At 43.9% G+C, this 26,412-nt stretch overlaps 1 protein-coding gene across 1 annotated transcript in view; it reads left to right on the top strand.

Moving 5' to 3' along the window:
• LOC124114406 (pre-mRNA-splicing factor SYF1-like) overlaps nt 1-25,083 on the top strand; it is a 31,257-nt gene extending 6,174 nt beyond the window's left edge. Inside the window, exons 5-23 of the mRNA XM_046474960.2 lie at nt 2,329-2,463; nt 3,128-3,292; nt 4,038-4,182; nt 4,844-4,916; nt 5,220-5,298; nt 5,948-6,067; nt 6,739-6,839; nt 7,911-7,986; nt 8,842-8,928; nt 10,357-10,470; nt 11,023-11,109; nt 11,545-11,620; nt 19,251-19,360; nt 19,716-19,819; nt 20,739-20,838; nt 21,063-21,179; nt 21,780-21,961; nt 22,634-22,740; nt 24,299-25,083. Of these exons, the coding sequence (XP_046330916.2) occupies nt 2,329-2,463; nt 3,128-3,292; nt 4,038-4,182; nt 4,844-4,916; nt 5,220-5,298; nt 5,948-6,067; nt 6,739-6,839; nt 7,911-7,986; nt 8,842-8,928; nt 10,357-10,470; nt 11,023-11,109; nt 11,545-11,620; nt 19,251-19,360; nt 19,716-19,819; nt 20,739-20,838; nt 21,063-21,179; nt 21,780-21,961; nt 22,634-22,740; nt 24,299-24,372 (2,052 nt within the window). The 3' untranslated portion in view covers nt 24,373-25,083. The remainder of the gene's footprint in view (nt 1-2,328; nt 2,464-3,127; nt 3,293-4,037; nt 4,183-4,843; nt 4,917-5,219; nt 5,299-5,947; nt 6,068-6,738; nt 6,840-7,910; nt 7,987-8,841; nt 8,929-10,356; nt 10,471-11,022; nt 11,110-11,544; nt 11,621-19,250; nt 19,361-19,715; nt 19,820-20,738; nt 20,839-21,062; nt 21,180-21,779; nt 21,962-22,633; nt 22,741-24,298) is intronic.
• The last annotated feature ends 1,329 nt before the right edge of the window (nt 25,084-26,412 follow it).

Below are 26,412 nucleotides of genomic sequence, written 5' to 3'. Positions count from 1 at the left end.
GTTGTACTGTTCATCTCGACTAGACAATTAAAATAATTTTATGGGACCTATCCCACAACATGGTCTTTGTGTCAACATGACTAATACTATGTATCATGCTTTTGTTACTACTAATAACAAGTATAATACACGACTCCATTCAAGTGAATGCTATGGTGCTACTTTATTATTACCCCAATCAGTCGATCAGTGGGTAATCAAATGTCATTCTCAGCTCCCTGGGGAGTATACAACCCATGCAGTCTTGTAAGGCACTAGAAGATTTGCAGCTACATATAATCTGTGTTTCGAAGATGAGTTCCACTTTTGTATGGTGTGTCCGTTCTATCTTGATCTGCGGTCTAATCTCATACCCAATTATTATCACATGTTTCCAAGTCGTGAGAAAATGTCCTTATTATTCAGCTCGACTAATCAAAGTATTTGCAACAATTTAGCAAAATATGTATTTCTTGCTGGTAAGAAACGTAATTCCATTTACAAGGGAATACCTGTGTCATATAATAAACTCCAATAGTAACAGTTTGAATACTGCATTGTAAATCTTATAATTCAGCGCTCTGTCATATTTGTATGCCATCATACTCTGCACGTGTATAATGGGCCGGTGGCCTCATTACCTGAATAAAAGCATCATCATCATCATCATCATCATCACTAATAATAACAATAAGTCCAGGATAATCCATGACTCCTTTCAAGTGAATGCTATGGTGCTACTTTATTATTACCCCAATCAGTGGATCAGTGGGTAATCAAATTTCATTCTCAGCTCCCTGGGGAGAATACAACCCATGCAGTCTTATAAGGAAATAGAGGGTTTGCAGTTACATTACCATCTCATCCCACCAGGTACCCGATGCTGGGTGAACAGAGGCTTATTTTGAACAAAGTCACTTGCCTGAGGAGACACCACATGTAATCTGTGTTTTAGTATTGAGTATTGAAACATGGTCTCCCATCCACCTACTCTACGGGGCGGTCGGGTAGCCTAGTGGTTAAAGCGTTCGCTCGTCACGCCGAAGACCCGGGTTCGATTCCCGACATGGGTACAATATGTGAAGCCCATTTCTGGTGTCCCCCGCCGTGATATTGCTGTAATATTGCAAAAAGCGGCGTAAAAACCATACTCACTCACTCCACCTACTCTACACCTACTTCTTCTTATGTTTGCCTGACTGGTGACCTGATTAATGGCATACTTTGGAACCAGTACTTCAAGTTTAGGTTAGGTTGTTTTGGTGACATGAATTGAAAACACAGTTAATGGATGGCTAGGCCGGAACAAATTGACAGTCCTAGCATGTTAATACAAGCCATTCAAATGAGTAAGTGAGTTGAGTTTAACGCTGCTTTAAACAGTATTTCAGTTATATCACAGCGTGTCAGCTTTATGTGGGAGGAAAGCCCGAAGTGATTCAGGTCTCAGGTGTTTACGTCTTCCGTGAAACCCACAAGCACGGGTATGGTGCTGACAAACATAGAAATATAATTGGGGCGAACGGGGATTCGAACCCACAATCATAGGCTTCTGGCATGCCCAGGAGACGCAACTCTGCACAGCGAATTGCGGCACCTTAGACAAATGGGCCACGCATGCCCCCAAAGTCATTCAAATACCACTAAAACTCACATTTTGTGTTACATATAATCAGGCTATGAAACTCCCAAAAATTTCAGCCAGACCACAGGACTGGCTAGCTGAAATACTTGCCAGCCCTGACCAAAACCTGCCTGCCCACTATAATCATATGTTTCTCAGGATAAGCTAATGGGGTTTCTTTTTGGTTACATTTTATCATTCATCTTTACATGTGAATTAATGCTTATCATCGGGAAATATTTTGAATATTTTCACATATGAAATATAACCCGACCGTTGGGCAGGGGGATTTGAAAATCTGGCAGCCCGAGTTGAAATCAACCCGTCTCGGACGGTCGGGCAGGCAGGTATTTCGAACACTGATATAATTATCAGGCTAGATGATGACCCTATTCACACAGCCACAATGTCTGTCTCCCATAGGGCACTAGTTACAAACTTCAGCCCTTGACTGAACATGGCCTCCTACCATAGAGCACAGAGTAACCAGTAACTTTGAATGAATGTCAAAATATATTTACATAAAACATAAACAGTGATCATCATTTGCATATAATCAATGATACCTATGTTTTAAACACAACCAGCATTTAACCAACTATTTAACTCAACTCCCCCTTTGTAACTATGGTTACCCCTCCTTTGTAACTATGGTTACCCCTCCCTTTTGTAACTAGAGTTACCCCTCCCTATTTGTAACCATGGTTACCCTTTTCCACTGCCAGCTCCAGAAGGAGAACACAGAGCAGTACATTGAGTACTTGAAGACCATTGGCTGGCTGGATGAAGCAGCCATTAGACTGGCTGACGTCATCAATGATGAAACATTTGTCTCAAGGGAGGGCAAATCAAAACATCAGGTAGGCAAGCAAATGAGATGGGATAGTCTATTGGTTAGAGGGCCCAATTATCCCTTACATTTGTCTTGAATGAAGTGTCCCTTACATTTTTGTTCATTAAAGTATAGTTTACATTTGCTGTCAATGAAGTCTCCCTAACATTTTTCTTGAATGAAGTATCCCTTACATTTGCTGTCAATGAAGTATCCCGTACATTTGCCATCAATGAAGTATCCCTTATATTTGTTGTCAATGAAGTATCCCGTACATTTGCCATCAATGAAGTATCCCGTACATTTGCCAACAATGAAGTATCCCGTACATTTGCCAACAATAAAGTATCCCGTACATTTGCCATCAATGAAGTATCCCTTATATTTGTTGTCAATGAAGTATCCCTTACATTTGCTATCAATGAAGTATCCCGTACATTTGCCATCAATGAAGTATCCCGTACATTTGCCAACAATGAAGTATCCCGTACATTTGCCAACAATAAAGTATCCCGTACATTTGCCATCAATGAAGTATCCCTTATATTTGTTGTCAATGAAGTATCCCTTACATTTGCCATCAATGAAGTATCCCGTACATTTGCCATCAATGAAGTATCCCTTATATTTGTTGTCATTGAAATATCCCTTACAATCGCCATCAATAAAGTATCCCTTACATTTGCCTGTAGTTATGGAATGAGCTGTGTGAGCTGATCGCCAAGAACCCTGACAAGGTGTCATCACTGAAGATTGAGCCAATCATCCGCCAGGGCTTGAAGCGCTACACCGACCAGATTGGTGTTCTGTGGAACTCTCTGGCCAACTATTACATCCGTGGCCGACACTTCGAGCGGGTAGGGTTTCACCATTGTGAGATTAAAACAAAACTTCTATTTGGTTCACTAGACAACATCTCACTTCTATTTTTCCAAAATGAAAAAGCAGTGTAGAATGGAGCAATATAATAACCATGCTATATTTTGGATTTTTCACATATCGTTTCATCTACATCAAACATGGTGTAGTATCAAGGGGACAGACATCATTTGTGTGCAGAAAACAGTATGAAATCGAGGTTGATCGAAAACTGAACAATACGTGTCCAGAAGCTTGTATCTGACTGGTCGTTCACTTGTGTTTGATATGCGTGCTATACGGGTATTTAGAAACCTAGTGCAGGTAGATGTGAGTAAATCCGGCACTTCCACCACACCAGTATAGTCGCAGCCAACCACACACATAAACAAGATGTCTGTTGAGGCAAGGCTTTACTTCTCAGAGATGTAAATACAAGTTGGAGGTCATTGCTAAGCAACGCCAGAAAGAGATTACAAGACGTACAACTAGTATGAATAATATGGTATATGATTTGATTTTAAGGAGATTGGTCTGCTTTAAGACAAAACGATGATGTTGAGAGGATTTGATTCAAAATGATATGGTAAAAGATCTGATTTTAAGGAGATAGTTCTACTTTAAGAAAAGAAAGGAACTTTCTGACATCTGAACTGGACCCACTTCCAACTTTAATAAACATAAATAAAGCCTGTCTTGGATTAAATAGCCGAGCATTGGTCATATACCTGTATTTTGTTCCAGGCAAGGGACATCTACGAGGAAGCCATTCAGACAGTCATCACTGTACGTGACTTCACACAGGTGTTTGACGAGTACGCCAAGTTTGAGAAGTCCATGATTGCCGCCAAGATGGAAGCTATGGAGGAGGCTGGTGCTTCTGATGAAGGTCGGAATCACATGATGGTTACATATGTGTTATGCTTGTGTTATGCTTGTGTTCTTGTATGGGTATTCAGTGTTCCCATTTACCAGTATATTACCAGTTTTTTACCAGTATTATTAGCCTTGGACTGGTAATTCATGTGACTGCCAGTCCCTTTGGACTGGAAAATAAAGTACCTTATAAATCTTTGTTGTTGAACAAAACATTGGCAATATTCATATAAGTATATTTTTCAAACGAAGTAAGCTTATCTGTTACCATCAGGGTTTCCCCTTGTCTATTTTTAGTTCAAGGTCATAACATTTCGCTTTGCTTCGAGGATACTTATATACATGTATATGTAGCGACTTAGTCTCGAAATATTCAAAAAAGGAGACAATTGTAATTGAACTTTGTGTGAATGTTTGAATGACATGTAGAATTAAGTTACTTCAGAGATGATATTGCATTGAACATGATGTTGAAAGAATTAAAACTAGGTAATTATCATACTTTTTTTATTTGTTGAAAGTTGGAACTGACATAAATTAGGGGGAACTAGTAATTTTTACTAGTCGCCCTGGACTGTCAGTTTCTAAAGCCAGCAGAAACACTGGTGTTAAGTGTACAGGGGTCTTATTATTGGAAATTGTAATTCAAATTAAAAAATGTCATTGTTTTTTAGATGACCTTGACCTTGAGTTGCGTCTTGCGAGGCTGGAGAGTCTGATGGACCGTCGACCACTTCTTCTCAACAGGTAAGGGTGTACAATTTGAATGTTTATTGACAATGAAAACAGTTTGGAAACGTGATTTTCATTAGTTGTTTACACCAAAGAAATATACGTACATTCAGTTCACAGCACAGGTTCTACACCAGGCATCTCTGATTAATAACGTACAAAAAGATGATTTGATTATGAACTTTTTATTTCTGCACAGTTTTAGTCAAAATAAATTAATAACTTCAGTGACAAAATGCAAGCTTTTTTAACTCAAACATTTAAGCCTGCTTCAAGTCTGTCGATGTTGTGTTTACTTCTATGTTTTGTGTCTGGCAGCGTCCTTCTGCGACAGAACCCTCACAATGTCCATGAGTGGCACAAGCGGGTGACTCTGTTTGAAGGGAAACCAAGAGAGGTAATTTGAAACTGGCTCAAACGCATGATGAGAATTTTCCACAGTATTCTTTAAGCCAATGGCCACTTTTGTGATGTATGCCATTACGGTATACACATAAATCATGAAGATCCTGTAAAACCTTCACCCCTGAATACTGTTCCAAGTGCCATAAGACTGACTGTTCCCTTGCCACAAGGAAGACCACAGTTATTGATACAACATTAACTGCTTCAGTAGAAATGTTACAGTAAATTCCGCAAAAGTATAAATAAAAAGATTATTGCTGTTTTATTAAAAATAAGCCCATTAACATGATTAATTTACATGTTTTTGTGGGTTGTTCAGCAACCCGTGCTTGCCGTAAAAGGCAACTATGCTTGTTGTAAGAGGCGACTAACGGGATTGGATGGTCAGGCTTGCTGACTTAGTTGATGCCTGTCATCATATCCCAATTGCGTGGATCGATGCTCATAATATCAATCACTGGATTGGTCTGGAATATTGCTGAGTGCGGCGTTAAACAACAAACAAACAACAAAAACTTGTTTTTGTAAAATCAGTATTGTTTCTTTTATCTCATGATGAGTTTACCTCCTTCCTCAATAAAATGCCATAGATATGCTCGGCTATTGTGTGAAGTATTGAATAATGAAACCTGATATGACAGATCATCAACACATACACCGAGGCAGTTCAGACAGTCGACCCACAGCTGGCGTCCGGCAAGCCAAACACACTCTGGGTGGAGTTCGCCAAGTTCTACGAGAATGCCAAGCAAATAGAAGATGTAAGTTCAGACAGGCCTGGAGCTGGCCCAAATTTAGTAGCCGGGTACACGGGAATCACGCACGCACGAATACGGTGTAAGCGGTGGGCGTCTCAACGTGCGTGATTCCCGTGCAACCTTTCGAGTTGAGTTGATTGGTTCAACTGTGTCATATGGCCCTGCGTCACAGGGCCATATGACACAGTTGAACCAATCAACTCAACTCAACTCTCAACTCAACTCAACTCTCAACGTGCGTGATTCCTGTGCAACCTTTCGAGTTGAGTTGATTGGTTCAACTGTGTCATATGGCCCTGTGACGCAGGGGTAGCATTATGCAGATGGCTGTTACAATTAATGCTCGTTCCACCTGTGACGAACAGGTCTGGTTGTTGATGAAATATAGTGATAGCTAAATAGACAGATTTTTTATTCATGCACCGATTGTCTTTAAATGTAATATCCAGTGATGTATGACTGTTTAATAATCTCATACCAACTTTGACTGGAGTAGGTCCGATAGTTTTTCAGATATTGTAGTAAACGTTGGTACCTTAAATTACCTTTCAGACTATACCTTAGTATTGACGCAAGCTCCAATGTTTATACAGATCGGCCCCCACTCTATGAAGGTTCCTACACCAATGAACTCACACAAAGTGAAAGTTCTTAAATGTTTCATGTATATTCAGGCTCGGGTGATCTTTGAGAAGGCTGTGAAGGTGCCGTACAAGCATGTGGATGACCTCGCCTCTGTGTACTGCGAGTGGTCGGAGCTGGAGATCAGACATGAGTGAGTTCATTGATCCTTTAAAATATGCAGTAAACCATGTTTATTATGAACACACTTATAATGAGAGATTGAGTATACTTTAAAACCGCTTTTAGCAATATTCCAAAAATATCACCACAGGGGGAAACTGGAAAATGTGCTTCAAACATTGTGCCCATGTGAGGAATCGAACCCGGGTCTTCGGTGTGATGAGCCAACATTTAAACCACTAGGCTACCCCACCACCCCAACACACTTATAAAGATATGCCGGGTAAAACGACCGTATTGTTTGGTCCCGACCATTTGTTATATATATTATGTATATATGCTTATAACGAAATATGGTTATTACAAACTAATATCAGTGGGCGCTTTGTGTTCATTGTAACCATAGTTTCCTGTATCCTCTTTTCGATCAGTTTCAATGACTAATGATTAGTTGCTGTTTATTAATCAAACTGAAGAAATGTTTCAATAATTTCTTTGACATTTGACCCGTGAAGATCTGTGTCATTTACTTAACACCTCAGAACTTCCTGTTTGGAGAATTGTACAGTCTTGCATATTTTACAGTTCAAATGAACAGATTAATCAACCGTCAGCCTAAGTTATCTCCCCTAGGCAACGAGTGGGAAAAAAGGGTCACTTGAGAAAATATTCCATCTTACCCATGTTCTTCTTGCGAATGAGACCGCCTCTGTGGTCTGGTGGTAGAGCGTCCGGAAAACGGAAGGTCGGGGGTTTGATCCATGGCCGTGTTATACCAAAAGACATTAAAAGATGCTACTTGTTGTTACCCTGCCTGGCACTCGGCATTAAGGGGCTAAAACAAGAACAGGTTGGCTAGGAGTCAGTATACTGTGTCTGAGTGAGGTATTTATGTTAAACTGCAGCATGGTTTCTTTGTAGGCTAGCACCGTAAAATCAGTATTAGTGAAGCAGCCGCACGCACGCACGCGCATGTCACTATATAAGTACAATAATCTTGGACACAACCCCATTTCACCTGATCTCTTGTGAAAGAGCAAATGAGGACAAGTAGGGGACAAATTAAGTGAGACAAATTTATGAGTAAGATGTTCTCTTTCAGAAATAATGAAGGAGCTCTGAAACTGATGCAGAAGGCGACAATGCCGCCTCCCAGGAAGGTAGCCTACCATGACGAGGTCAGTCACATGACACACTGAAAAAAAAGGTTAGGAATCATGAATATTTATGGGGATATATTTTGAAATCTTCACTGCAAAGAAATACCCACAAAAATATTCATGGCCCCTAACATTCTTTGTTCAGTATATTTTAACTTTAGTTACTTTGCAAGCATTTTTCCTGCAATATAAAAATACTCAAGTAGATGTTGGTACAAATGTCGGTACAAATGTTGGTACACAGTTTGTACCTCATCCTCCATCATCCAGTGTTTTGTATCTCCATTCTATTCTCATTATGCTCGAGGCCGGGTGGCTGCCATGGCCTTGTCAATGTTTTCACCATATCCATCTCTTTCCTGACCCGTGAAGATTCCAGGGTAGAATAGGTCTTCCGCAACCCATGCTTGCTGTAAAAGGCGACTATGCTTGCTGTAAAAGGCGACTAACGGGATTGGGTGGTCAGACTCGCTGACTTGGTTGATACATGTCATCGATACCAATTGCGCGGATCGATGCTCATGATGTCAATCACTGGATTGTCTGGTCCAGACTCGATTATTTTACAGACCGCCGTCATATAGCTGGAATATTGCTGAGCGCGGCGTTAAACAACAAAAAAACAAAACTAAACTCCATCTCTTTCGTAATTTCCCAAGGAATTATTCTTGCACATAAAATGTGATTTGATTGGATGGATGTTATTAGTATCCTGCCAATCCAAGAAAACAAAGCTCTGTTAGCCTGTGGGTCCAGAGTATTTATCACAATGAAATAGGGACATTATACTCGGGATGATGGAGGATGGTTGTCATGCGTGTGAAATGTTCAGGAACTGATGGAATGGAAACTGTGACTGATGTTTCTCTTCAGACGGAGACAGTGCAGTCGAGAGTCCACAAGTCTCTGAAAGTGTGGTCCCTGTACGCTGACCTGGAGGAAAGCTTCGGGACATTCAAGGTAAGGAGGGGACAAAGAGCAGATGTTTGCAAAGTTTGCACATCAATTCGGACGCCATAAATGCAAAAATGTATTGTCGATTCTTAAATAAATATGTCAATATTAATCATCAACCTCATGGACAACTTATTTTATTGTTATCACATAAAAAACTGTAGAGAACAATACTAAATCAGTGACAACCTTCAAACGAGTTACATCAATTCTATACAGTAGTCGGCGAGGCCGAATCTTTTTAGGTATATGGAAACATAAATGCCAAAAAGATTACATGTTGAGCAATCAAATGCCACAGAATCACTAGCAATTTATTTATGTGATAAACATCCATGCTAAAAATAGGCTTTGATATGTTTCAAGTTGTAAAAAAGAATCTCCACTACATTAAGTTCGAGTTGCCAGTGTTTATATATATATACCCCGGTATTTTCAAACCCCTGTAGAGGTTATCAGTCTTTGTGTATTTATCCATTTCAGTAAATACAGTGCTAACTCTTGTTTATTGTGCCTTGTCAGTGTTGTGTTCGTGAAGAGTTTGTTTGTTTGGTTGGTTGGTTGTTTAACGCCGCACTCAGCAATATTCCAGCTATATGACGGCGTTTTCTAAATAATCGTGTCTGGACCAGGCAATCCAGTGATAAACATCATGAGCATTGATTCTCGCAATTTGGATACGATGACATGCATCAACCAAGTCAGCGAGCCTGACCACCCGATCCTGTAAGTCGTCTCTTCGTGAAGTGCACGTTTAAGGAATCACATACAGAATGTCTATCGGATGCTAATGACAACCACAATATGTGCATACATACAGATAACAAGGCTAAGGGAGGCATTTCATTTTGTTTACCACATAATAGGGGATATTTTCATTGTGTCCCTAGGGCACCCCAGAAACCTATGATTGTGGGTTCAAATCCCGGTTCGCCCCGATTATATTTCTAGATTTATCAGCAACATACCTGTGCTCGTGGGTTTCACCGAAGTGGTAAACGTCTTAGACCTGCATCCTTCGGGCTTTCCTCCCACATTAAGCTGACACGCCGCGATATAACTGGGATACTGTTAAAATCGGCGTTAAATCCAACTCACTCACTCACTCACTCACTCACTCACTCACTCACTCACTAATTATGAACCGTAATTGCTGCATTGTCCACAGCAACCTATGCTGGTATGATGCGACTATACTTGATCAGGAAGCCATTTTCAGTGACTTGGTTGATTCAGTTTTATCATACCCTACCATTGAGGTGATGTGTAGATGATACTCATAATATCAACCACTGGTTTTGTTTCTGGACAATATTCAGTTATTTGCTTGGATATTGCTGGAACACTGAAGCAGTAAGTTGTAAACAAACAAACAAACAAAAACTACTTTGAACACTGCTACGTTACAGCCATACTTGACGTATCTCTTTCCAGTCGTGTAAAGCTGTGTATGATCGCATCATTGACCTCCGGATTGCGACCCCGCAGATCATCATGAACTATGGAATGTTCCTCGAGGAGAATAACTACTTTGAGGAGGCTTTCAAGGTAAGACGTGGAGCAGGACATGGACGGTTTGTCAACCTGTGCCTGTATTATTTATTGGATACACATCCATGCATAAGATTGCCTTTGATGTATGTTAATTTCTAGAAAAGAACCTCGGCGACACAACTGATCTTGAGTTGTCATCGTACAAATAATCCTAACCCTTCTTCAAAACTCCACAGCTCAAGACAGTTCATGTACATGACATATGAGTAATAGTTGAACAATTTCATTATTACTTGAAAAAAATCAAAGTGAATTGCTTCAACATAAGTCTGTGCCAAAAACTACTTGCTCAAATTTGGCTCACAGGATCGTTTCATATACATATTTGTGTTATCAGATGGTATATTATTAGCTGATCTGATGGGACCAAGCAAAATTTTAGAGTCGGGCTTCGGACTAGTGGCTAAAGTCACAGACTACTACATTGCTGCTGTTGTCTATGGCAACTTACGCTGGCTCAGTCATGTGATACTGCAGTTGTATATGCAGTTGTTACCGAGATATGTTATACACTTGATGTTGACTTCTTATTCATTCATTACACAGGCCTACGAGAAGGGAATTGCATTATTCAAATGGCCGAACGTGTATGACATCTGGAATACCTACCTCACCAAGTTCATCGACAGATACGTGAGTAATGTGCATGTGAATTTCATCACAGTCATGTGTTGACTTGAGACTGTTATGGCTCATTTTACCATTTCGAGGTTGTCATCAAGCATTACTGAAAGTCTTCCAGGTTTAAATTGTCATGTGATGTGAAGACATCAAAATGGAATTCTTTTCTTGCTCGCATGACATGCAACAAGGAAAAATAATGATTCTGAGAGGTATTTCTGCAGGAAACAATGACTGATGACAAGAGTTATTTGAACACAGAAAATAGTATTTAATGCTGAATTTTTATTTGATTACAGGAAGTTTTCAGCCACATATGAATCATGTTTATCAAAGGAGATACTATATTGTGCATCCTTGACTATTGTCGACAGGTTAGTCCTTTATTAATATCCTACATCGGATGCTCTGAATATCAGTTACTATGGTTACTGGTGTATACTTCAGGGCGGCAAGAAACTAGAGAGAGCAAGGGACCTGTTCGAGCAATGTCTAGAAAAATGTCCTGAGAAGTTTGCCAAAGGTGAGAAGAAACATGATTTTGAAAATAATTACATTAAGTAATACGTTACCACTGTTATACCGAGGCTGTTGTCTCCCACAACTGCTGCTATAGTGAAATCTACCACAGAGATCTCAATTACCTCATGCAGCACGTGCGTAGCCACCTAGCTGCCATGTGACACCCTTCACTCTTGTCTCCTTCGTCTGCTTAGCAAGACGTGTTTTCTCCTGCTGAAGCGTTCCTGGAAGATTTGGTGATATTTATTATAGTTTATTCTCTAATAAACTGTGCTTGGGGCGTTGCGGTAGCTACGCTTGGTTATAATTTTCCCGCCCTTTTTTCTCTATACTTGCGGGGTTCGCGTATGCACGTTGTGTTTTACGTTTCCCCTGTTCTTGTATGTTTTGGGGGTTAACATAACTTATTTCTTTAATAAAAGTTATATGTGTATGTTATATGTTCACATTGCTCGTTTATTTTCTTGTGAAAATGCTCGTTTGTGAATCGTTGTGGTGCGGGCGTTGTAACCATGTTTTGTTCTTTGTTTATAGCAAACAATGTCTGACATGGATATGTCCCCAGTATCCACCCCCTCTACCCCTGCTCCTCGGAGTTGTGGGGTGTGCAGAAAGTTTTTGTCATCCCGGGATCCCCACGATCGTTGCCCGCGGTGCAGGGTTCCTTACGGGGACACCCGGTGTACCCTGTGCGAAGGTCTGGGGCCTGCGGAGTTTGAGCGGTACCGGCTGTACGTACAGTCCGTCTCCACCCCTGTGGTGGCCGGTTCGTCCGGTCGGGGTCCCCGTGCGGGTACCACCTCCTCGGCTGCGGCGGATCCCCTTGCGGCCCTCGGGCTGTCTGGGGCTTCCGTCGCCGCATTATTGTCGAAACTTGTGGACTCCAAGCTGGCGGCCTTATCGCAAGATAGGCCGCTGGCTGTTCCGTCCCCGGCCTCTTCGGTGGCCGCGGGTTCGGACGCGGGGTCCACCGGTACGGCGGCGGCTGCCGTGGTTACCGGTCCTTCCCCCGAACCGTTGCTTCCGCTATCGGTTAAGGACCGCGTTGCCATGGTGTATGACCTCTTCGAGGACATGCCAAAGCCCCTGCCGATACCGCGGGGAATCCACGGTTCCGTGGGTTCCTCCGAGGTATACGACGAGACGTCCGACAAGGCTTTCCCGGCATCAACCTTGCTGCGCGGGATTAAGCCTTCTTTGGAGAAGGCCTTCACGGCTGCCTCCGGTCGGGGTCTCCCGTTACCTCCCCCGTCGTGGAGAAAAGGGTCTTTCCCAGTACATGACCTTGCCTTTCCCGAGGCTGGTCCTTCTGCGGAAGCCCATGTGGAGCGTTTGGGGGTCCGTGCCCCACCGGTTGCCACGGTACCACAAGGTACCTTGCAACAGCTGGACACCCTCGCTCGACACTCCATGCTGGCAATGTCTCACGGAGACACATACCTGGCTGCAGCGGCCAGTCTGGTCGAAGGTTCTCCCACGGACCGAGACCAGCGCATTTACAACTGCTTGCTCGGTTTGAATGCTTCCCTGGAGTACGTTGCCGGGGCTTCGGCCTTTGTTTCCGGCACGTGCCATTTTCTTCGGCGCCAGTCGTATCTGGTTGCTTCAGGGTTGGACGCTGCTAATCAGGAGGTGCTCCTTTCGCAGCCTTGGTCTGCTCGGACCCTGTTACTAACAAGATCCCTGGGGTTCTGAAGGAACAACAGGCCGCTGTGTCTGCCGAGGCCTCTCGGCACACACTGGATCTTGTGGGGTCCTTGCATAGGCGCCTGGGTGCCGCTCCGAAGCGGAGCGCGCCCCAGGATGCTGCGTCCGGCAGGCCTAAGGGGTCGGGTCCTTCTTCCTCCGGGAAGAAGCCCCGCTCTGAGGGCTCCGGTAAGGGTTCTCAGCAGCCCTTTCGCGGGAAGAAGGGGAACTGGGGGAAGCCCAAGTCGTCTAAGGACGGCAAGGGCCCCTCCAGGTGACTCTCATTGGAGGGGTTCGTATGCCGACAGCGCCAACTTCGGTTGGCCCGTAGGCGAACCCGAGTCACTTGGCCCTGGACAGTTGCGCCTGCCGCAGCCCGTCCGGCCCCCCTCTCTTTCCCCAGTGGGAGCCAGACTCCAGACTTACTGGGAGAATTGGGAACAAGTGTTCGACGACCCGTGGGTGGTCAACACGATTTGGTACGGCTATCGGCTCGATCTCATAGCGAATCCGCCGCTCACCGTTGCCCCGTCGGCAGGTTTCTATTCGGAAACCGATCTTCCCTTCCTCGCCGATGCCATCGGCAGGTTGGTGGAGAAGAGGGCAGTTCGGGAGTTAGCTCTACCAGAAATAACACCGGGGTTTTACTCCAGGATATTTCTCGTTCCCAAGAAGGACAGTGCCGAACTCAGAATGATTCACAACTTGAAATCGTTCAACGAGTTCTACCTGCGCAAACCGCCCAAGATCAGAATGTTGAGCTTGACGGACCTGAAAGCACTGATCATGCCGGCCGACTGGCTAGCTTCGATCGACCTGAAGGATGCTTATCTGCATGTTCCGATTCACTCGGATCATCAGAAGTATCTCAGGTTTGTCTTTCAAGGCAGGCACTACGAGTGGGTTGTACTCCCATTCGGTCTTTCATCCGCTCCCTGGCTGTTCACCCGGTTAACCACCCCCATAGTGGGGTTCCTCCACCGGAGGGGTGTCCGGTACTTCGCGTACCTGGACGACTCGCTAGTAGCAAATCGAATGTCGGACACCCTGTCACGCCATCTCGTTTTCGCACGTCGGCTCTTGGAGCAATTGGGGTGGATTGTCAATCTCCCCAAGAGCGAGTTAACCCATTCTCAGAACTTGCAGTTCATCGGAGGTCGGTTCAACACGGTGTCCCATCGCCTATTTGTCCCCCCAGACCGGTGGCACAAAATTCAGGCGATGATTGCCAAAGTCTTAGCGGTGCAACAGACTGTTCACTTTTGGGAACAGCTGTTAGGGCTACTTGTATCAGCCCAGGACTGCACCGAACGGGGTCGTCTCCAACTCCGCCCGCTGCAACGGTTTTTAATCCAGTTGTTAGCAACGGAGGTGAACAGTGCGACCGTCGCCCTCCCGGATCGGCTCCGACCGCATCTGGAGTGGTGGACGCTCCCTTACAATGTCTTATCAGGAGTCTCTATGCGGCCCTACCGGGCCACGTTGAACCTGTATACAGACGCCTCTCTAGTGGGCTGGGGCGCCCATCTAGAGGGGGAGGTGAGCTCGGGGCTGTGGTGCGTAGACGAACTAGGTCTTCACATCAATTGTCTCGAGTTCAAGGCAGTGATCAACGCAGTCAATCACTGGAAGCATCGTCTCGTCGACGCCCGGCTCATGCTGGCGACCGACAACACGACGGTAGTGTCCTATGTGAACAAACTGGGGGGAACCCACAGTCACTCGCTACTCGATCTCACGTTCGAGTTTTACGCTCTGGTGGACAGTGTCCCGTGCCAGATACGCGCCCGTCACATCCCAGGTGTGCGGAACGTACTGGCCGATGCTCTATCGAGGCCTCAGGATCCGAGCCCCACAGAGTGGATGCTGAACCCAGTGGTGTTTCAGTGGCTGTGCGAACGTTTGGGTCGTCCGATGGTCGACCTGTTCGCAACACGGTTCAACAATCAACTCCCGTTGTTTGTATCACCAGTCCCGGACCCGAGGGCCATCGATCACGATGCTCTCGCGTTAGACTGGACGGGCTTGGACGCTTATGCTTACCCGCCGACAGCGTTGATACCACACATTCTAAGCCGGCTTCGAGGAGTTCGCTGTCGAATGTTACTGATCGCGCCCATGTGGCCGAACAGATCGTGGTACCCCGACTTGCTGACCCAGGTCACGCAGTCGCCACTCCCACTGCCTGTGAGACCGGATCTCTTGATCCACCCTCACACCCGTCAGCTTCATCCAAACGCAGGGCAGTTCAATCTGCACGCGTGGATGTTGTCACCGAGCGTCTGAGGAGTAAAGGTTTTTCTCGCCGGGCGTCTCGGGCATACGTTAGTATGCATCGTGATTCTACCCAGAAGGTGTATAATGCACGTTGGGTTATTTTCACGAAGTGGTGTTGTAAACATCACATTCATTCGCCAGATAAGGTATCTGTGCAGGATATTGCTCGTTTCATGTCTCACTTGCGAGAGACCCGGAAACTCTCCGGGGGTTCCATTGCCAACTATGTCTCGTCCGTTGCTACGGTACGGGACGTTGCTATGGGTACCAGTCTCTCCAAAGAGCCGGTGATACAGGGTATTATCAAGGGTTTCAAACAGCACGATCTTAAGAAGGGCCGCCTTCGGGCACCGGCCTGGGATCTTTCCCTAGTGTTGCAATCACTCACGGAAGCTCCGTATGAACCCTTGCATAGTGCTTCGTTCCGGCATGTGACTTGGAAAACAGCATTTCTCCTCTCCTTTGCCACGGCGGCACGTGTATCCGAAATTCATGCACTCGATGTCGCCAAGGTACGATTCGATAGGGGTGACGAAGGAGTGGTCCGCCTGGGCCTGCTCATGGGCTTCGTCGCCAAGAATCAGAGAGTCGGGCAAACGGAGAGAGAATTCACTGTAAGATCCCTCAAAGAAATCTTACATCCTGCTGATACTGAGGACAGAGCGCTGTGTCCGGTTAGGGCCCTTAAGTATTATCTTAAGGCTTCGAATGAACGTAGACAAGGGCGTGACCGTCTGTTCATATCGTGTAACCCTAATCGCACGGTTGACATAACTTGCAACTCGATTGCGTTGTGGCTTCGTTCTGTCATCAATCTGGCGTACCGGTCTCGGGGGTTACCGGTAGCGGGGTCAAACCCGCACGAGATCAGGGCGCTAGCGGCAACATTTGCCCTACACTCGAATATCTCTGTTCACAGAATATTACGAGGTTGTTACTGGCGTTCTGACTCGGTTTTTGCCAATCATTACCTCAGAAAGGTTTCTGATGAAGACGTGGAGGGGGTGCACCGTCTTGGGCCGCTGATCGCGGCACAAGCGGTCATCTAGGGGGTGTGTCCAGCGCAATTCCAAACTCCGCAGTCGTCAGTCCTTGCACGGTGGTCAATCTGGGTCGTCTCCAATGTTCCCACGCCGTGGGTACAGGAGTGGGGGTCCTGCAAACCAGCGCACTCACACCACAGGTGAGGCGGCTTTTTGTGTGTTTTGTCCTTATTTGTATTTTGACAATTATGCATTTAATTGTCTGTCGTGTATTCCAACCTTGCGATACATGCTTACGAATACTGGAATTAGGTCACGCGCCTAATGCATACTTTAAGTAGGCTTGCTCTGGGATATACGGTCTGAAGGAAATTAATTTCCCTCTTTTCGACTGTTTAACCTGATCTAAGATTTAGCTCACGCGGATACAGTGTTCTCATCCGCTGCGGCGATGAAATACCTATCCAGTGGGGCCGTTTGGAGTCACCAATCGTTTTGGCATTGACGATTGAGCCTTACGGTATGCGCTTGACAGTGCTTTGGTATTCCTATAGGGTAACGCCTAGCTAGGTGCATGCGCATCGAGTGCTTCCGCCTTGGTGTTTACTTCCGCTGGTCGGAAGGAACGCTAGCAGTCAGGATTCGGGTTGTAGGTGCTCCCCACCGCCTACTGTGGTAGTCAGCCTCGGTATAACAGTGGTAACGTATTACTTAATGTAATTTGTAGAATTTTCCTATTCGGAATATTCTATAAGTAATACGTTACCACTGGGCTGCTGCCCGCCCGTCCGTCCCCCGAGCACTTGCTCTCGCAGGAGACAAGAGTGAAGGGTGTCACATGGCAGCTAGGTGGCTACGCACGTGCTGCATGAGGTAATTGAGATCTCTGTGGTAGATTTCGCTATAGCAGCAGTTGTGGGAGACAACAGCCTCGGTATAACAGTGGTAACGTATTACTTATAGAATATTCCGAATAGGAAAATTCTACAAAATTTATACCCTATGTCCCAGCTCTGTGAAGGATGTTAGCATCATTGTCCTATGTCCCAGATCTGTAAATGATGTTAACAGTGTTGCCCTTTGTCCAAGCTCTGTGACTGATATTAACATCATTGCCCTGTATCCCAGCTCTGTGATTGATGTTAACATTGTTACCCTTTGTCCTTGCCCTGTGACTGATGTTAACATTGTTACTCATGTCCCAGCACTGTGATTGATGTTAACATTGTTACCCTATGTCCCAGCACTGTGATTGATGTTAACATTGTTACCCTATGTCCTAGCACTGTGAATGATGTTAACATTGTTACCCTATGTCCCAGCACTGTGACTGATGTTAACATTGTTACCCTATGTCCTAGCACTGTGAATGATGTTAACATTGTTACCCTATGTCCCAGCACTGTGACTGATGTTAACATTGTTACCCTATGTCCTAGCACTGTGACTGATGTTACCCTATGTCCTAGCACTGTGACTGGTGTTCACATTGTTACCCCATGTCCTAGCGCTGTGACTGATGTTAACATTGTTACCCTATGTCCTAGCACTGTGACTGGTGTTCACATTGTTACCTATGTCCTAGCACTGTGACTGATGTTAACATTGTTACCCTATGTCCCAGCACTGTGACTGATGTTAACATTGTTACCCTATGTCCTAGCACTGTGACTGATGTTACAGTATGTCCTAGCACTGTGACTGATGTTAACATTGTTACCTATGTCCTAGCACTGTGACTGATGTGAACATTGTTACCCTATGTCCTAGCACTGTGACTGATGTTACCCTATGTCCTAGCACTGTGACTGGTGTTCACATTGTTACCCTATGTTCTAGCACTGTGACTGATGTTAACATTGTTACCCTATGTCCCAGCACTGTGACTGATGTTAACATTGTTACCCTATGTCCTAGCACTGTGACTGATGTTACAATATGTCCTAGCACTGTGACTGATGTTAACATTGTTACCTATGTCCTAGCACTGTGACTGATGTTAACATTGTTACCCTATGTCCTAGCACTGTGACTGATGTTAACATTGTTACCCTATGTCCCAGCTCTGTGACTGATGTTAACATTGTTACCCTATCTCCTAGCACTGTGACTGATGTTAACATTGTTACCTATGTCCCAGCACTGTGACTGATGTTAACATTTTTACCCTATGTCCTAGCACTGTGACTGATGTTAACATTGTTACCTATGTCCTAGCACTGTGACTGATGTTAACATTGTTACCCTATGTCCCAGCTCTGTGACTGATGTTAACATTGTTACCCTATGTCCTAGCACTGTGACTGATGTTAACATTGTTACCCTATGTCCTAGCTCTGTGATAGATGTTAACATTGTTACCCTATGTCCCAGCACTGTGACTGATGTTAACATTGTTACCCTATGTCCTAGCACTGTGACTGATGTTAACATTGTTACCCTATGTCCTAGCACTGTGACTGATGTTAACATTGTTACCCTATGTCCTATCACTGTGACTGATGTTAACATTGTTACCCTATGTCCTAGCTCTGTGACTGATGTTAACATTGTTACCCTATGTCCTAGCACTGTGATTGATGTTAACATTGTTACCCTATGTCCCAGCTCTGTGACTGATGTTAACATTGTTACCCTATGTCCCAGCACTGTGATTGATGTTAACATTGTTACCCTATGTCCCAGCACTGTATCTGCTGTATGCACGACTGGAGGAGGAGCATGGACTGGCACGTCACGCAATGGCGGTGTACGAGAGAGCCACTAATGCTGTACTGCCGGAGGAACAATATGAAGTATGTACACGTGTGTGGTGTTGGTTGACATGTACAAAACAAGTGGGTTTAGTGTTCAGGTTGCTGTTCATTCCACAGTGTGGTAGAATTTTGAATTACATTTATTGCATAATTAATTAAAGTTATATGTTAAAGTTTTAAGGTTACAACAATTTAAGGTTTATGCTTTTTAGTCTGTATCCTCTGAAATCGGTTTTGCCGCAGCATTTACTACTTTTGTTCACACTTGTTTACATGGATTTTACTGATGTCATCTTGATTACATGCTGTTCCCGAGTCTTCTGACAATTCAGTATGGACCTTCTGTACCAGTAAGCCAGCTAGACTGTGATGAGGTCTCCTGTTTGTATTACAGATGTACAATGTGTACATAAAGCAGGCTGCGGAGATCTATGGCGTGACACACACACGGTCCATCTATGAGAAGGCCATCGAGGTGCTGCCCAATCAAGAAGCTAGGTTAGTGCTACTATTCATGCCCCAGTCATACATGATCAGCTTGACATGACCCAGTAGGCAAAAAAGAATTATGGACAGCTTCTTTTGTATACTGTAATAGTGACATGTAACAAATGTTATTTTGGGGGTCACGCTGAAGACCCGGGTTCAATTCCCGACATGGGTACAATGTGTGAAGCCCATTTCTGGTGTCCCCTACGGTGATATTGCTGGAATATTGTTAAAAACGGCATAAAACCATACTCACTCACACTGATCTAAGACCTGCATCACAGTGTTTTCCTCCCTCATTGAGCTGACAACAAATACTGTTCAAAGTGGCATTACACTGTCTCACTTCCCAGCTGTAGTTGCGACGTGTTCAGGCCAGGAACAAGTTAGTAAGAACAATGATTTGTGAACCCATCATTTCATTATTTTTATCCCCCGCCGCGCGAAAGCGCGAAGCGGGGGATATAGTATTCACGACCGTCCGTACGTCCCACCTGTTTGTTGCCGCGATATCTCAAGAACTAAACACTGGATTGTCTTCATATTTGGAACTATGGTGTATATACAGACTCTGCAGACACCAGTCGGTTTTGGTGACCTTGATCCCATTTTCAAGGTCACAGCAGGCAAATCTGCTTTTGGAGTTGGAAAACGGTGTTGCCGCGATATCTCAAGAACTAAACACTGGATTGTCTTCATATTTGGAACTATGGTGTATATACAGACACCGCAGACACCAGTCGGTTTTGGTGACCTTGACCCCATTTTCAAGGTCACAGCAGGTAAATCTGCTTTTGGAGTTGGAAAACGGTGTTGCCACAATATCTCAAGAACTAATCGCTGGATTGTCTTCATATTTGGTAGTATGGTGTACAGGCGGGGGATATTTCGTCACTCTGTGACAAATACTTGTTGATGTTATTTCCAGGGAGATGAGTCTGAGGTTTGCAGACTTGGAGAGGAAGTTGGGAGAGATCGACCGAGCGCGAGCTATCTATGCCCACTGCTCCCAGATCTGTGATCCCAGGGTAGGTACTTGATACAGAGTATATGACCAACACTGACAATAATCTGACTATCACTGGATAGATGCCTTACATCAGCAGGACATCCTGGCTTGAATTAGCAAGCAGTAGTTGCTTATTTTCTCAAGATCCTTGCATTAAAATTTCTATTTGAGACATGATTCTATTGATATAAGGTGTTATCATGGAGTCAGGATTGTAGTAGCCTCACTGTTGTCTGTTGTTAGGTAGCACCATCATTTTGGGCGACCTGGAAGGAGTTTGAGATCAAACATGGCAATGAGGACACTGTGAGAGAAATGCTGAGGATCAAACGCAGTGTTCAGGCCATATACAACACACAGGTGAGATATAGGCTGTATACAACACACAGGTGAGATATAGACTGTATACAACACACAGGTGAGATATAGGCCGTATACAACACACAGGTGAGATATAGGCCGTATACAACACACAGGTGAGATATAGGCCGTATACAACACACAGGTGAGATATAGGCCGTATACAACATACAAGTGAGATATAGACTCTATACAACGCACAGGTGAGATATAGGCCATATACAACACACAGGTGAGATACAGGCTGAATACAACACACAGGTGAGATATAAGCCATATACAACACAAGTGAGATATTGGCCGTATACAACTCACTGGTGGGATATCGGCCATATACAACACACAGGTGAGATATAGGCTGTATACAACACACAGGTGAGATATAGACTGTATACAACACACAGGTGAGATATAGGCCGTATACAACACACAGGTGAGATACAGGCTGAATACAACACACAGGTGAGATATAAGCCATATACAACACAAGTGAGATATTGGCCGTACACAACCTACTGGTGAGATATCGGCCATATAAAACACAGAAGAGTTGATACCATGTGTTGCTTGCAGATTGTAACAATGTTGTGTTTGTCCCAGGTGAACTTCATGTCATCCCAGATGCTGGCTGCAGCAGGTAAGGGTGATGCACCGGCTGCAGCAGGCGGAGTTGTCGTAGAGCCCAACGAGATGCAGAAGCTGGAGGAGAAGGCACGGCAGCTAGCGGAGGAGGCAGTGCGAGACCAGCCTCAGCAGCCGGACAAGAAACTACTGTTTGTCAGGTACACTGTGCTCCATCCATGTGTGTTGGATGTGTTGCTATTCATGTGAAGATCTGGGTTGGACTGGACCTTCAGCAACTGATGCTTGTCGTTAGATTCGCCTCATGGGAACGAGTGGTCAGTGGTCAGATGGTTGATGCATGTCATCGTATCCCAACTGCGTAGTTCGATGCTCATGATATCAATCATTGGATTGTCTGGTCCAGACTTGATTATTTACAGACAGTGGTTATAATAGCTGGGATATTGTTTTGTGCAGTGTTAAACAACAAACAAAGAAACTATTCCCCTTAAGGCAAGGCACAGATATGTGTTGTGAGAAGTGTTTTGTTTTCAGGAACGTTATTATTAATTTAATACCTCTGAATGTTTAAGGTGTTGGCATGAAGTTTATCATGCATTATTTTAGAGTTATCAAATTAATAAGAACTTTATTCAAATTATTTGATGTAATGGGCATTTTGAAATAAGAAACATTCTATCACTGACACTAACTGATTTAGACACTAATTTAGGCATTCAAAAATTCAGAATTGTAAGTGTTTCATATTGTGGAGGAATCATTTCATTGAACCACATTTGCTTGTATGATAACTTGAAGCCACCTTACAAGTGTGTTTGTGAAGAAACTGCTGATATTTGGAAGTTATATTTTTTATTGTGTCTGTTCAGGAGCTCGACCACGGCAGATGATATTGGCGAGATGGTGAAGACCGTCAACCCTGAGGAGATCAACATTGACTCTGACTTCTCCAGCGATGATGATGAGGAAGTAGAGGGTAAGTCATCCATCATCTTTCTGGACATATCACTGCCCCGTGGTCTAGTGGATACATCTGCCAGGAGAGTGAAAGGTCGGTGGTTCGATTCCCGGCCGTGTCATACCAAAAGATGTGAAAAGATGGTACCTGTTTCCCTGCCAGGCTCTAGGCATTAGGGGCATAAAACAAGGATTAGTCGGACAGGGAAACTGAGGTTAAAACTGCAGCATGGTATCAGTTTGGACCGGTACAAGTAGCCACACACACACACACAGACATAATGCTGTATTAATGCAAAAATCTTGAATGCGACGTTATACACTCTTGTCAAGAGGCGACTAAGGGGATAGGGGGATCACGCTCACTGAACACTGAAACAAAGGAATGATGCAGCTTCAGCAACAGATGACAGTCATAAGGTCTTGTTGCTTCAACATTATTAGACTGCCTGTGTGGTCTAGTGGTAGAGTATCCGCCCAGAGATTGGAAAGTCCGGGGTTTGCTCCCCGGCCACGTCATAACTAAAGATGTTAAAGGATGGTACTTGTTGTTACTAGGGCTGTGACGGGTAACTCAGGTACTCGGGTCGGGTGGGTCCTGAGTAGGACCCAGGTACCCACAGGACTTCCTGGACCCGTGGTTAGTCACATGATATATTGTTTGATGACAAAAACTCACTATAGCTCAGTGGTTACACCACAAGTCGCTAATGTTAGCATTTTTTTCTGACGATGCACACATTCCTTTTGATGTGTACATGTCTGAGTGAAGATAAAGCTTCAGTCAACTTCAGTGTACTGATCATTTGATACATGTATCTAATAGTTTAGGCCTTGAGACCTGCAGTGGGTACCCGGGTAATAGGGGATCGGGTACCTGAGTAGTAAATTTGGACTCTTCCCAGCCCTAGTTGTTACCCTGTCTGATGCTTGGCATTAAGGGGCGAAAACAAGGACTAGTCGGCTCAGAGTCAGTATAGTGTGTTTGATTGGGGTATTCATGTTAAACTGTGGCATGAACCTCAGTTGGCTAGCACTATTAAATCGACATTAGTCGACATGCACCTCAATATTCTTATGAATATTTTCTCACTGAATATTTTACTATATTGGCATCAAACATGCCATCTCATTTAGAGAATCTCACCCTCATCTTTTGATATGAATTATATCAACATTATCAAGGAGTTTTTAACTTTTATTTCATTATTCTAACAAGTTATGATATATTTGATATCAAAAGACACAAGCTTGAAATTTCTATTTACCATCCAAAATATTCTCTAACTTTTTCAGTTTGTAAACAGTCAGAACCAGTGCCCTGAGTGTAAAAAGTAGAGCTGACCAGCTTCAGTGAAATAAGTGATGTTGTTTGATTGTGATTTCATGGTAGCTATGACATCACAGTTGTCCACAAAGCATTGTGATGCAATTTCATTGTGGCAATATCTCTGGCAATATCTCCTTGCATATCCTCCTATGGAAGCTGGATGATAAATGCATGATTTCACACTATAGTTAATCAAGTACAATTCTCATGTTGAGTTGGCTGACCGACTCATCTTTTGTTTTTGCAGAGGTTGAAGTACAGACTCAGATCATCCCCAACAAGGTGTTTGGGGGACTTGTCAACGAGGAGGAGGAGGACTAAGCGTCACCTGGATATTTGTGCCTCATAAACATTTGTGGCAGTTATGACACTTCTCAGAGCTTCAGGTTTTCATAATGGTCAAGGGTCCATGGGTGGCCCTGTCTTCCAAGGTGCTGCAATTCGCTGTGTAGTGTTGGATCCCTTAGGGTGCCAGAAGCTATAATCGTGGGTTTGGATCCGGTTCACTCTGATTATTTTCCAAGGTCTGTCAGCACCACACCTGTGCTAGTTGGTTTCACATAAATGTTACATGTCTAAGTCCGGGATCACTTTGGGTCCCCCCAAATTTAAGCTGACATGCCATGATATAACTGAAATACTGTTCCAAGAGGCATAAAACCCTACTCACTTTCTCACTCACAATGCTCTTGGTGCAACAGACAAGATCCAGCATCTTGGGAGAGATTCATCCTATGTTGTAACACACTTGGCAGTATGCAGTGCTGATGGACAAGAAAATTGAAACACATTGATATTGTGTAATTTGGAATATGGCTTTCAAATCTGATAGCATCCTAAACTACATGTGTATTTCATGTTGTAGCTGTTAATGACCATACACAACACTGTTTGGTGGTGAATACAAGGTGTATATTCCTGTGTATGTATCGACCACCACCAGATGATCCTCTGATATGCTGATGACAAACACACGGACTGCAGCGCTTCTGTATTGTAAGATACGATTGTGGAATAAATACTGATACAGTGGCCACATGTTTGTTTTCTCTCTGGCACTCCACTGGATTAAAGAAGCCAGGTCAATATTCACTATACAAAATATCCAAAAAATATTTGTTCCCTTACATTATTTGTTCAGTATATAAACAGTTGCCCTTCCTGTGAGGATAATTTAGCTACTATGATTGCAGCGTTTTGGGTCACAATGAATTGATTATTAGATTTGTCTTCCATTTCGTTTTTATGATGAGGGAGGGGGCGTGTTATTGTTTGTGTAAATAAAATCTTTTGGGACAATCTCTCTGTTCAAGGCATCAGCGTATATTTACATCTATTGGAATAATGCTCATAATATCAATCACTATATTGTGTGAATCAGATTCGAGATTATTTACAGGGCAGCAAACAGCTGGACTGTTGCTGAGAGTAATGTCAAACAAAACACACCCAAATCCTTACATCCAAGCAGTGATAAATACGACTCTCTCATGTGTTCCTGTGTTTTTGTTGTTTAAGGCTGCACTTTGCAATGTTCCAACTACCAGTATATGACAGCTGTCTGGAAATAATCGAATCTGGACCAGACAATCCAGTGATTGACATGAGCATCGATCCACGCAATTGGGATATCATGACATGCATCAACCAAGTCAGCGAGTCTGACCACCCGATCCTGTTAGTTGCCTCTTACGACAAGCATAGTCGCCTTTTACTAGTCGCCTTTTACGGCAAGCATGGGTTGCTGAAGACCTATTCTACCCCGGATCTTCACGGGTCCTCTCTCATGTACTGACCTGCTCATGAAGAAAGGTTATAGGAGGAACTGAACATAGACTTCACTCTAAGAACACAGATAAGGGTCTATTAAGAGTCCGAGTCACTGAGCAGGCCCTACTAGCTCACCTGGAATACTTTACAGGGAGACAAGAGTTCGGAACTTTATAGATAACAACTTCTGGTTTATCGCATATAGCAACGTTTCAAAGTAGATTCATACACTGTCATCAAGCTCGAGTAACTACAACCAAGTGGAAAGAGGTGTGCATCATATGTTGTGGTAAGCAGCTGATTTACACTGACAACAACAGGTAATAGTTAAGTAGCACACAGATAATTGTCTGCAGCTAGGTGTACAGTATGAATAACAAAAAGGGCACAGGCAATGAAGCCAGATATACAGTAAAGATTAAAGAGTTGTGACAAGCTGATTGGATACTAATTACAAAGGCCTATTGCTTGGTTAGCTCTTCAAAGGCAGACGAGTTGTAATACCCTTGACCTCGGATCGTTTGTGAGGGCGGATTTCTGTCTTCTGAGAGTTTTCTTTTAGTAAACTGATGTCCCAACCAAACATCAGGA

Source organism: Haliotis rufescens, unplaced genomic scaffold (assembly GCF_023055435.1).
Source record: "Haliotis rufescens isolate VD_foot unplaced genomic scaffold, xgHalRufe1.0.p SCAF_8, whole genome shotgun sequence".
NCBI classification, from domain to species: Eukaryota; Metazoa; Mollusca; class Gastropoda; order Lepetellida; family Haliotidae; genus Haliotis; species Haliotis rufescens.
This window is presented reverse-complemented; position numbering and strand designations above follow the sequence as displayed.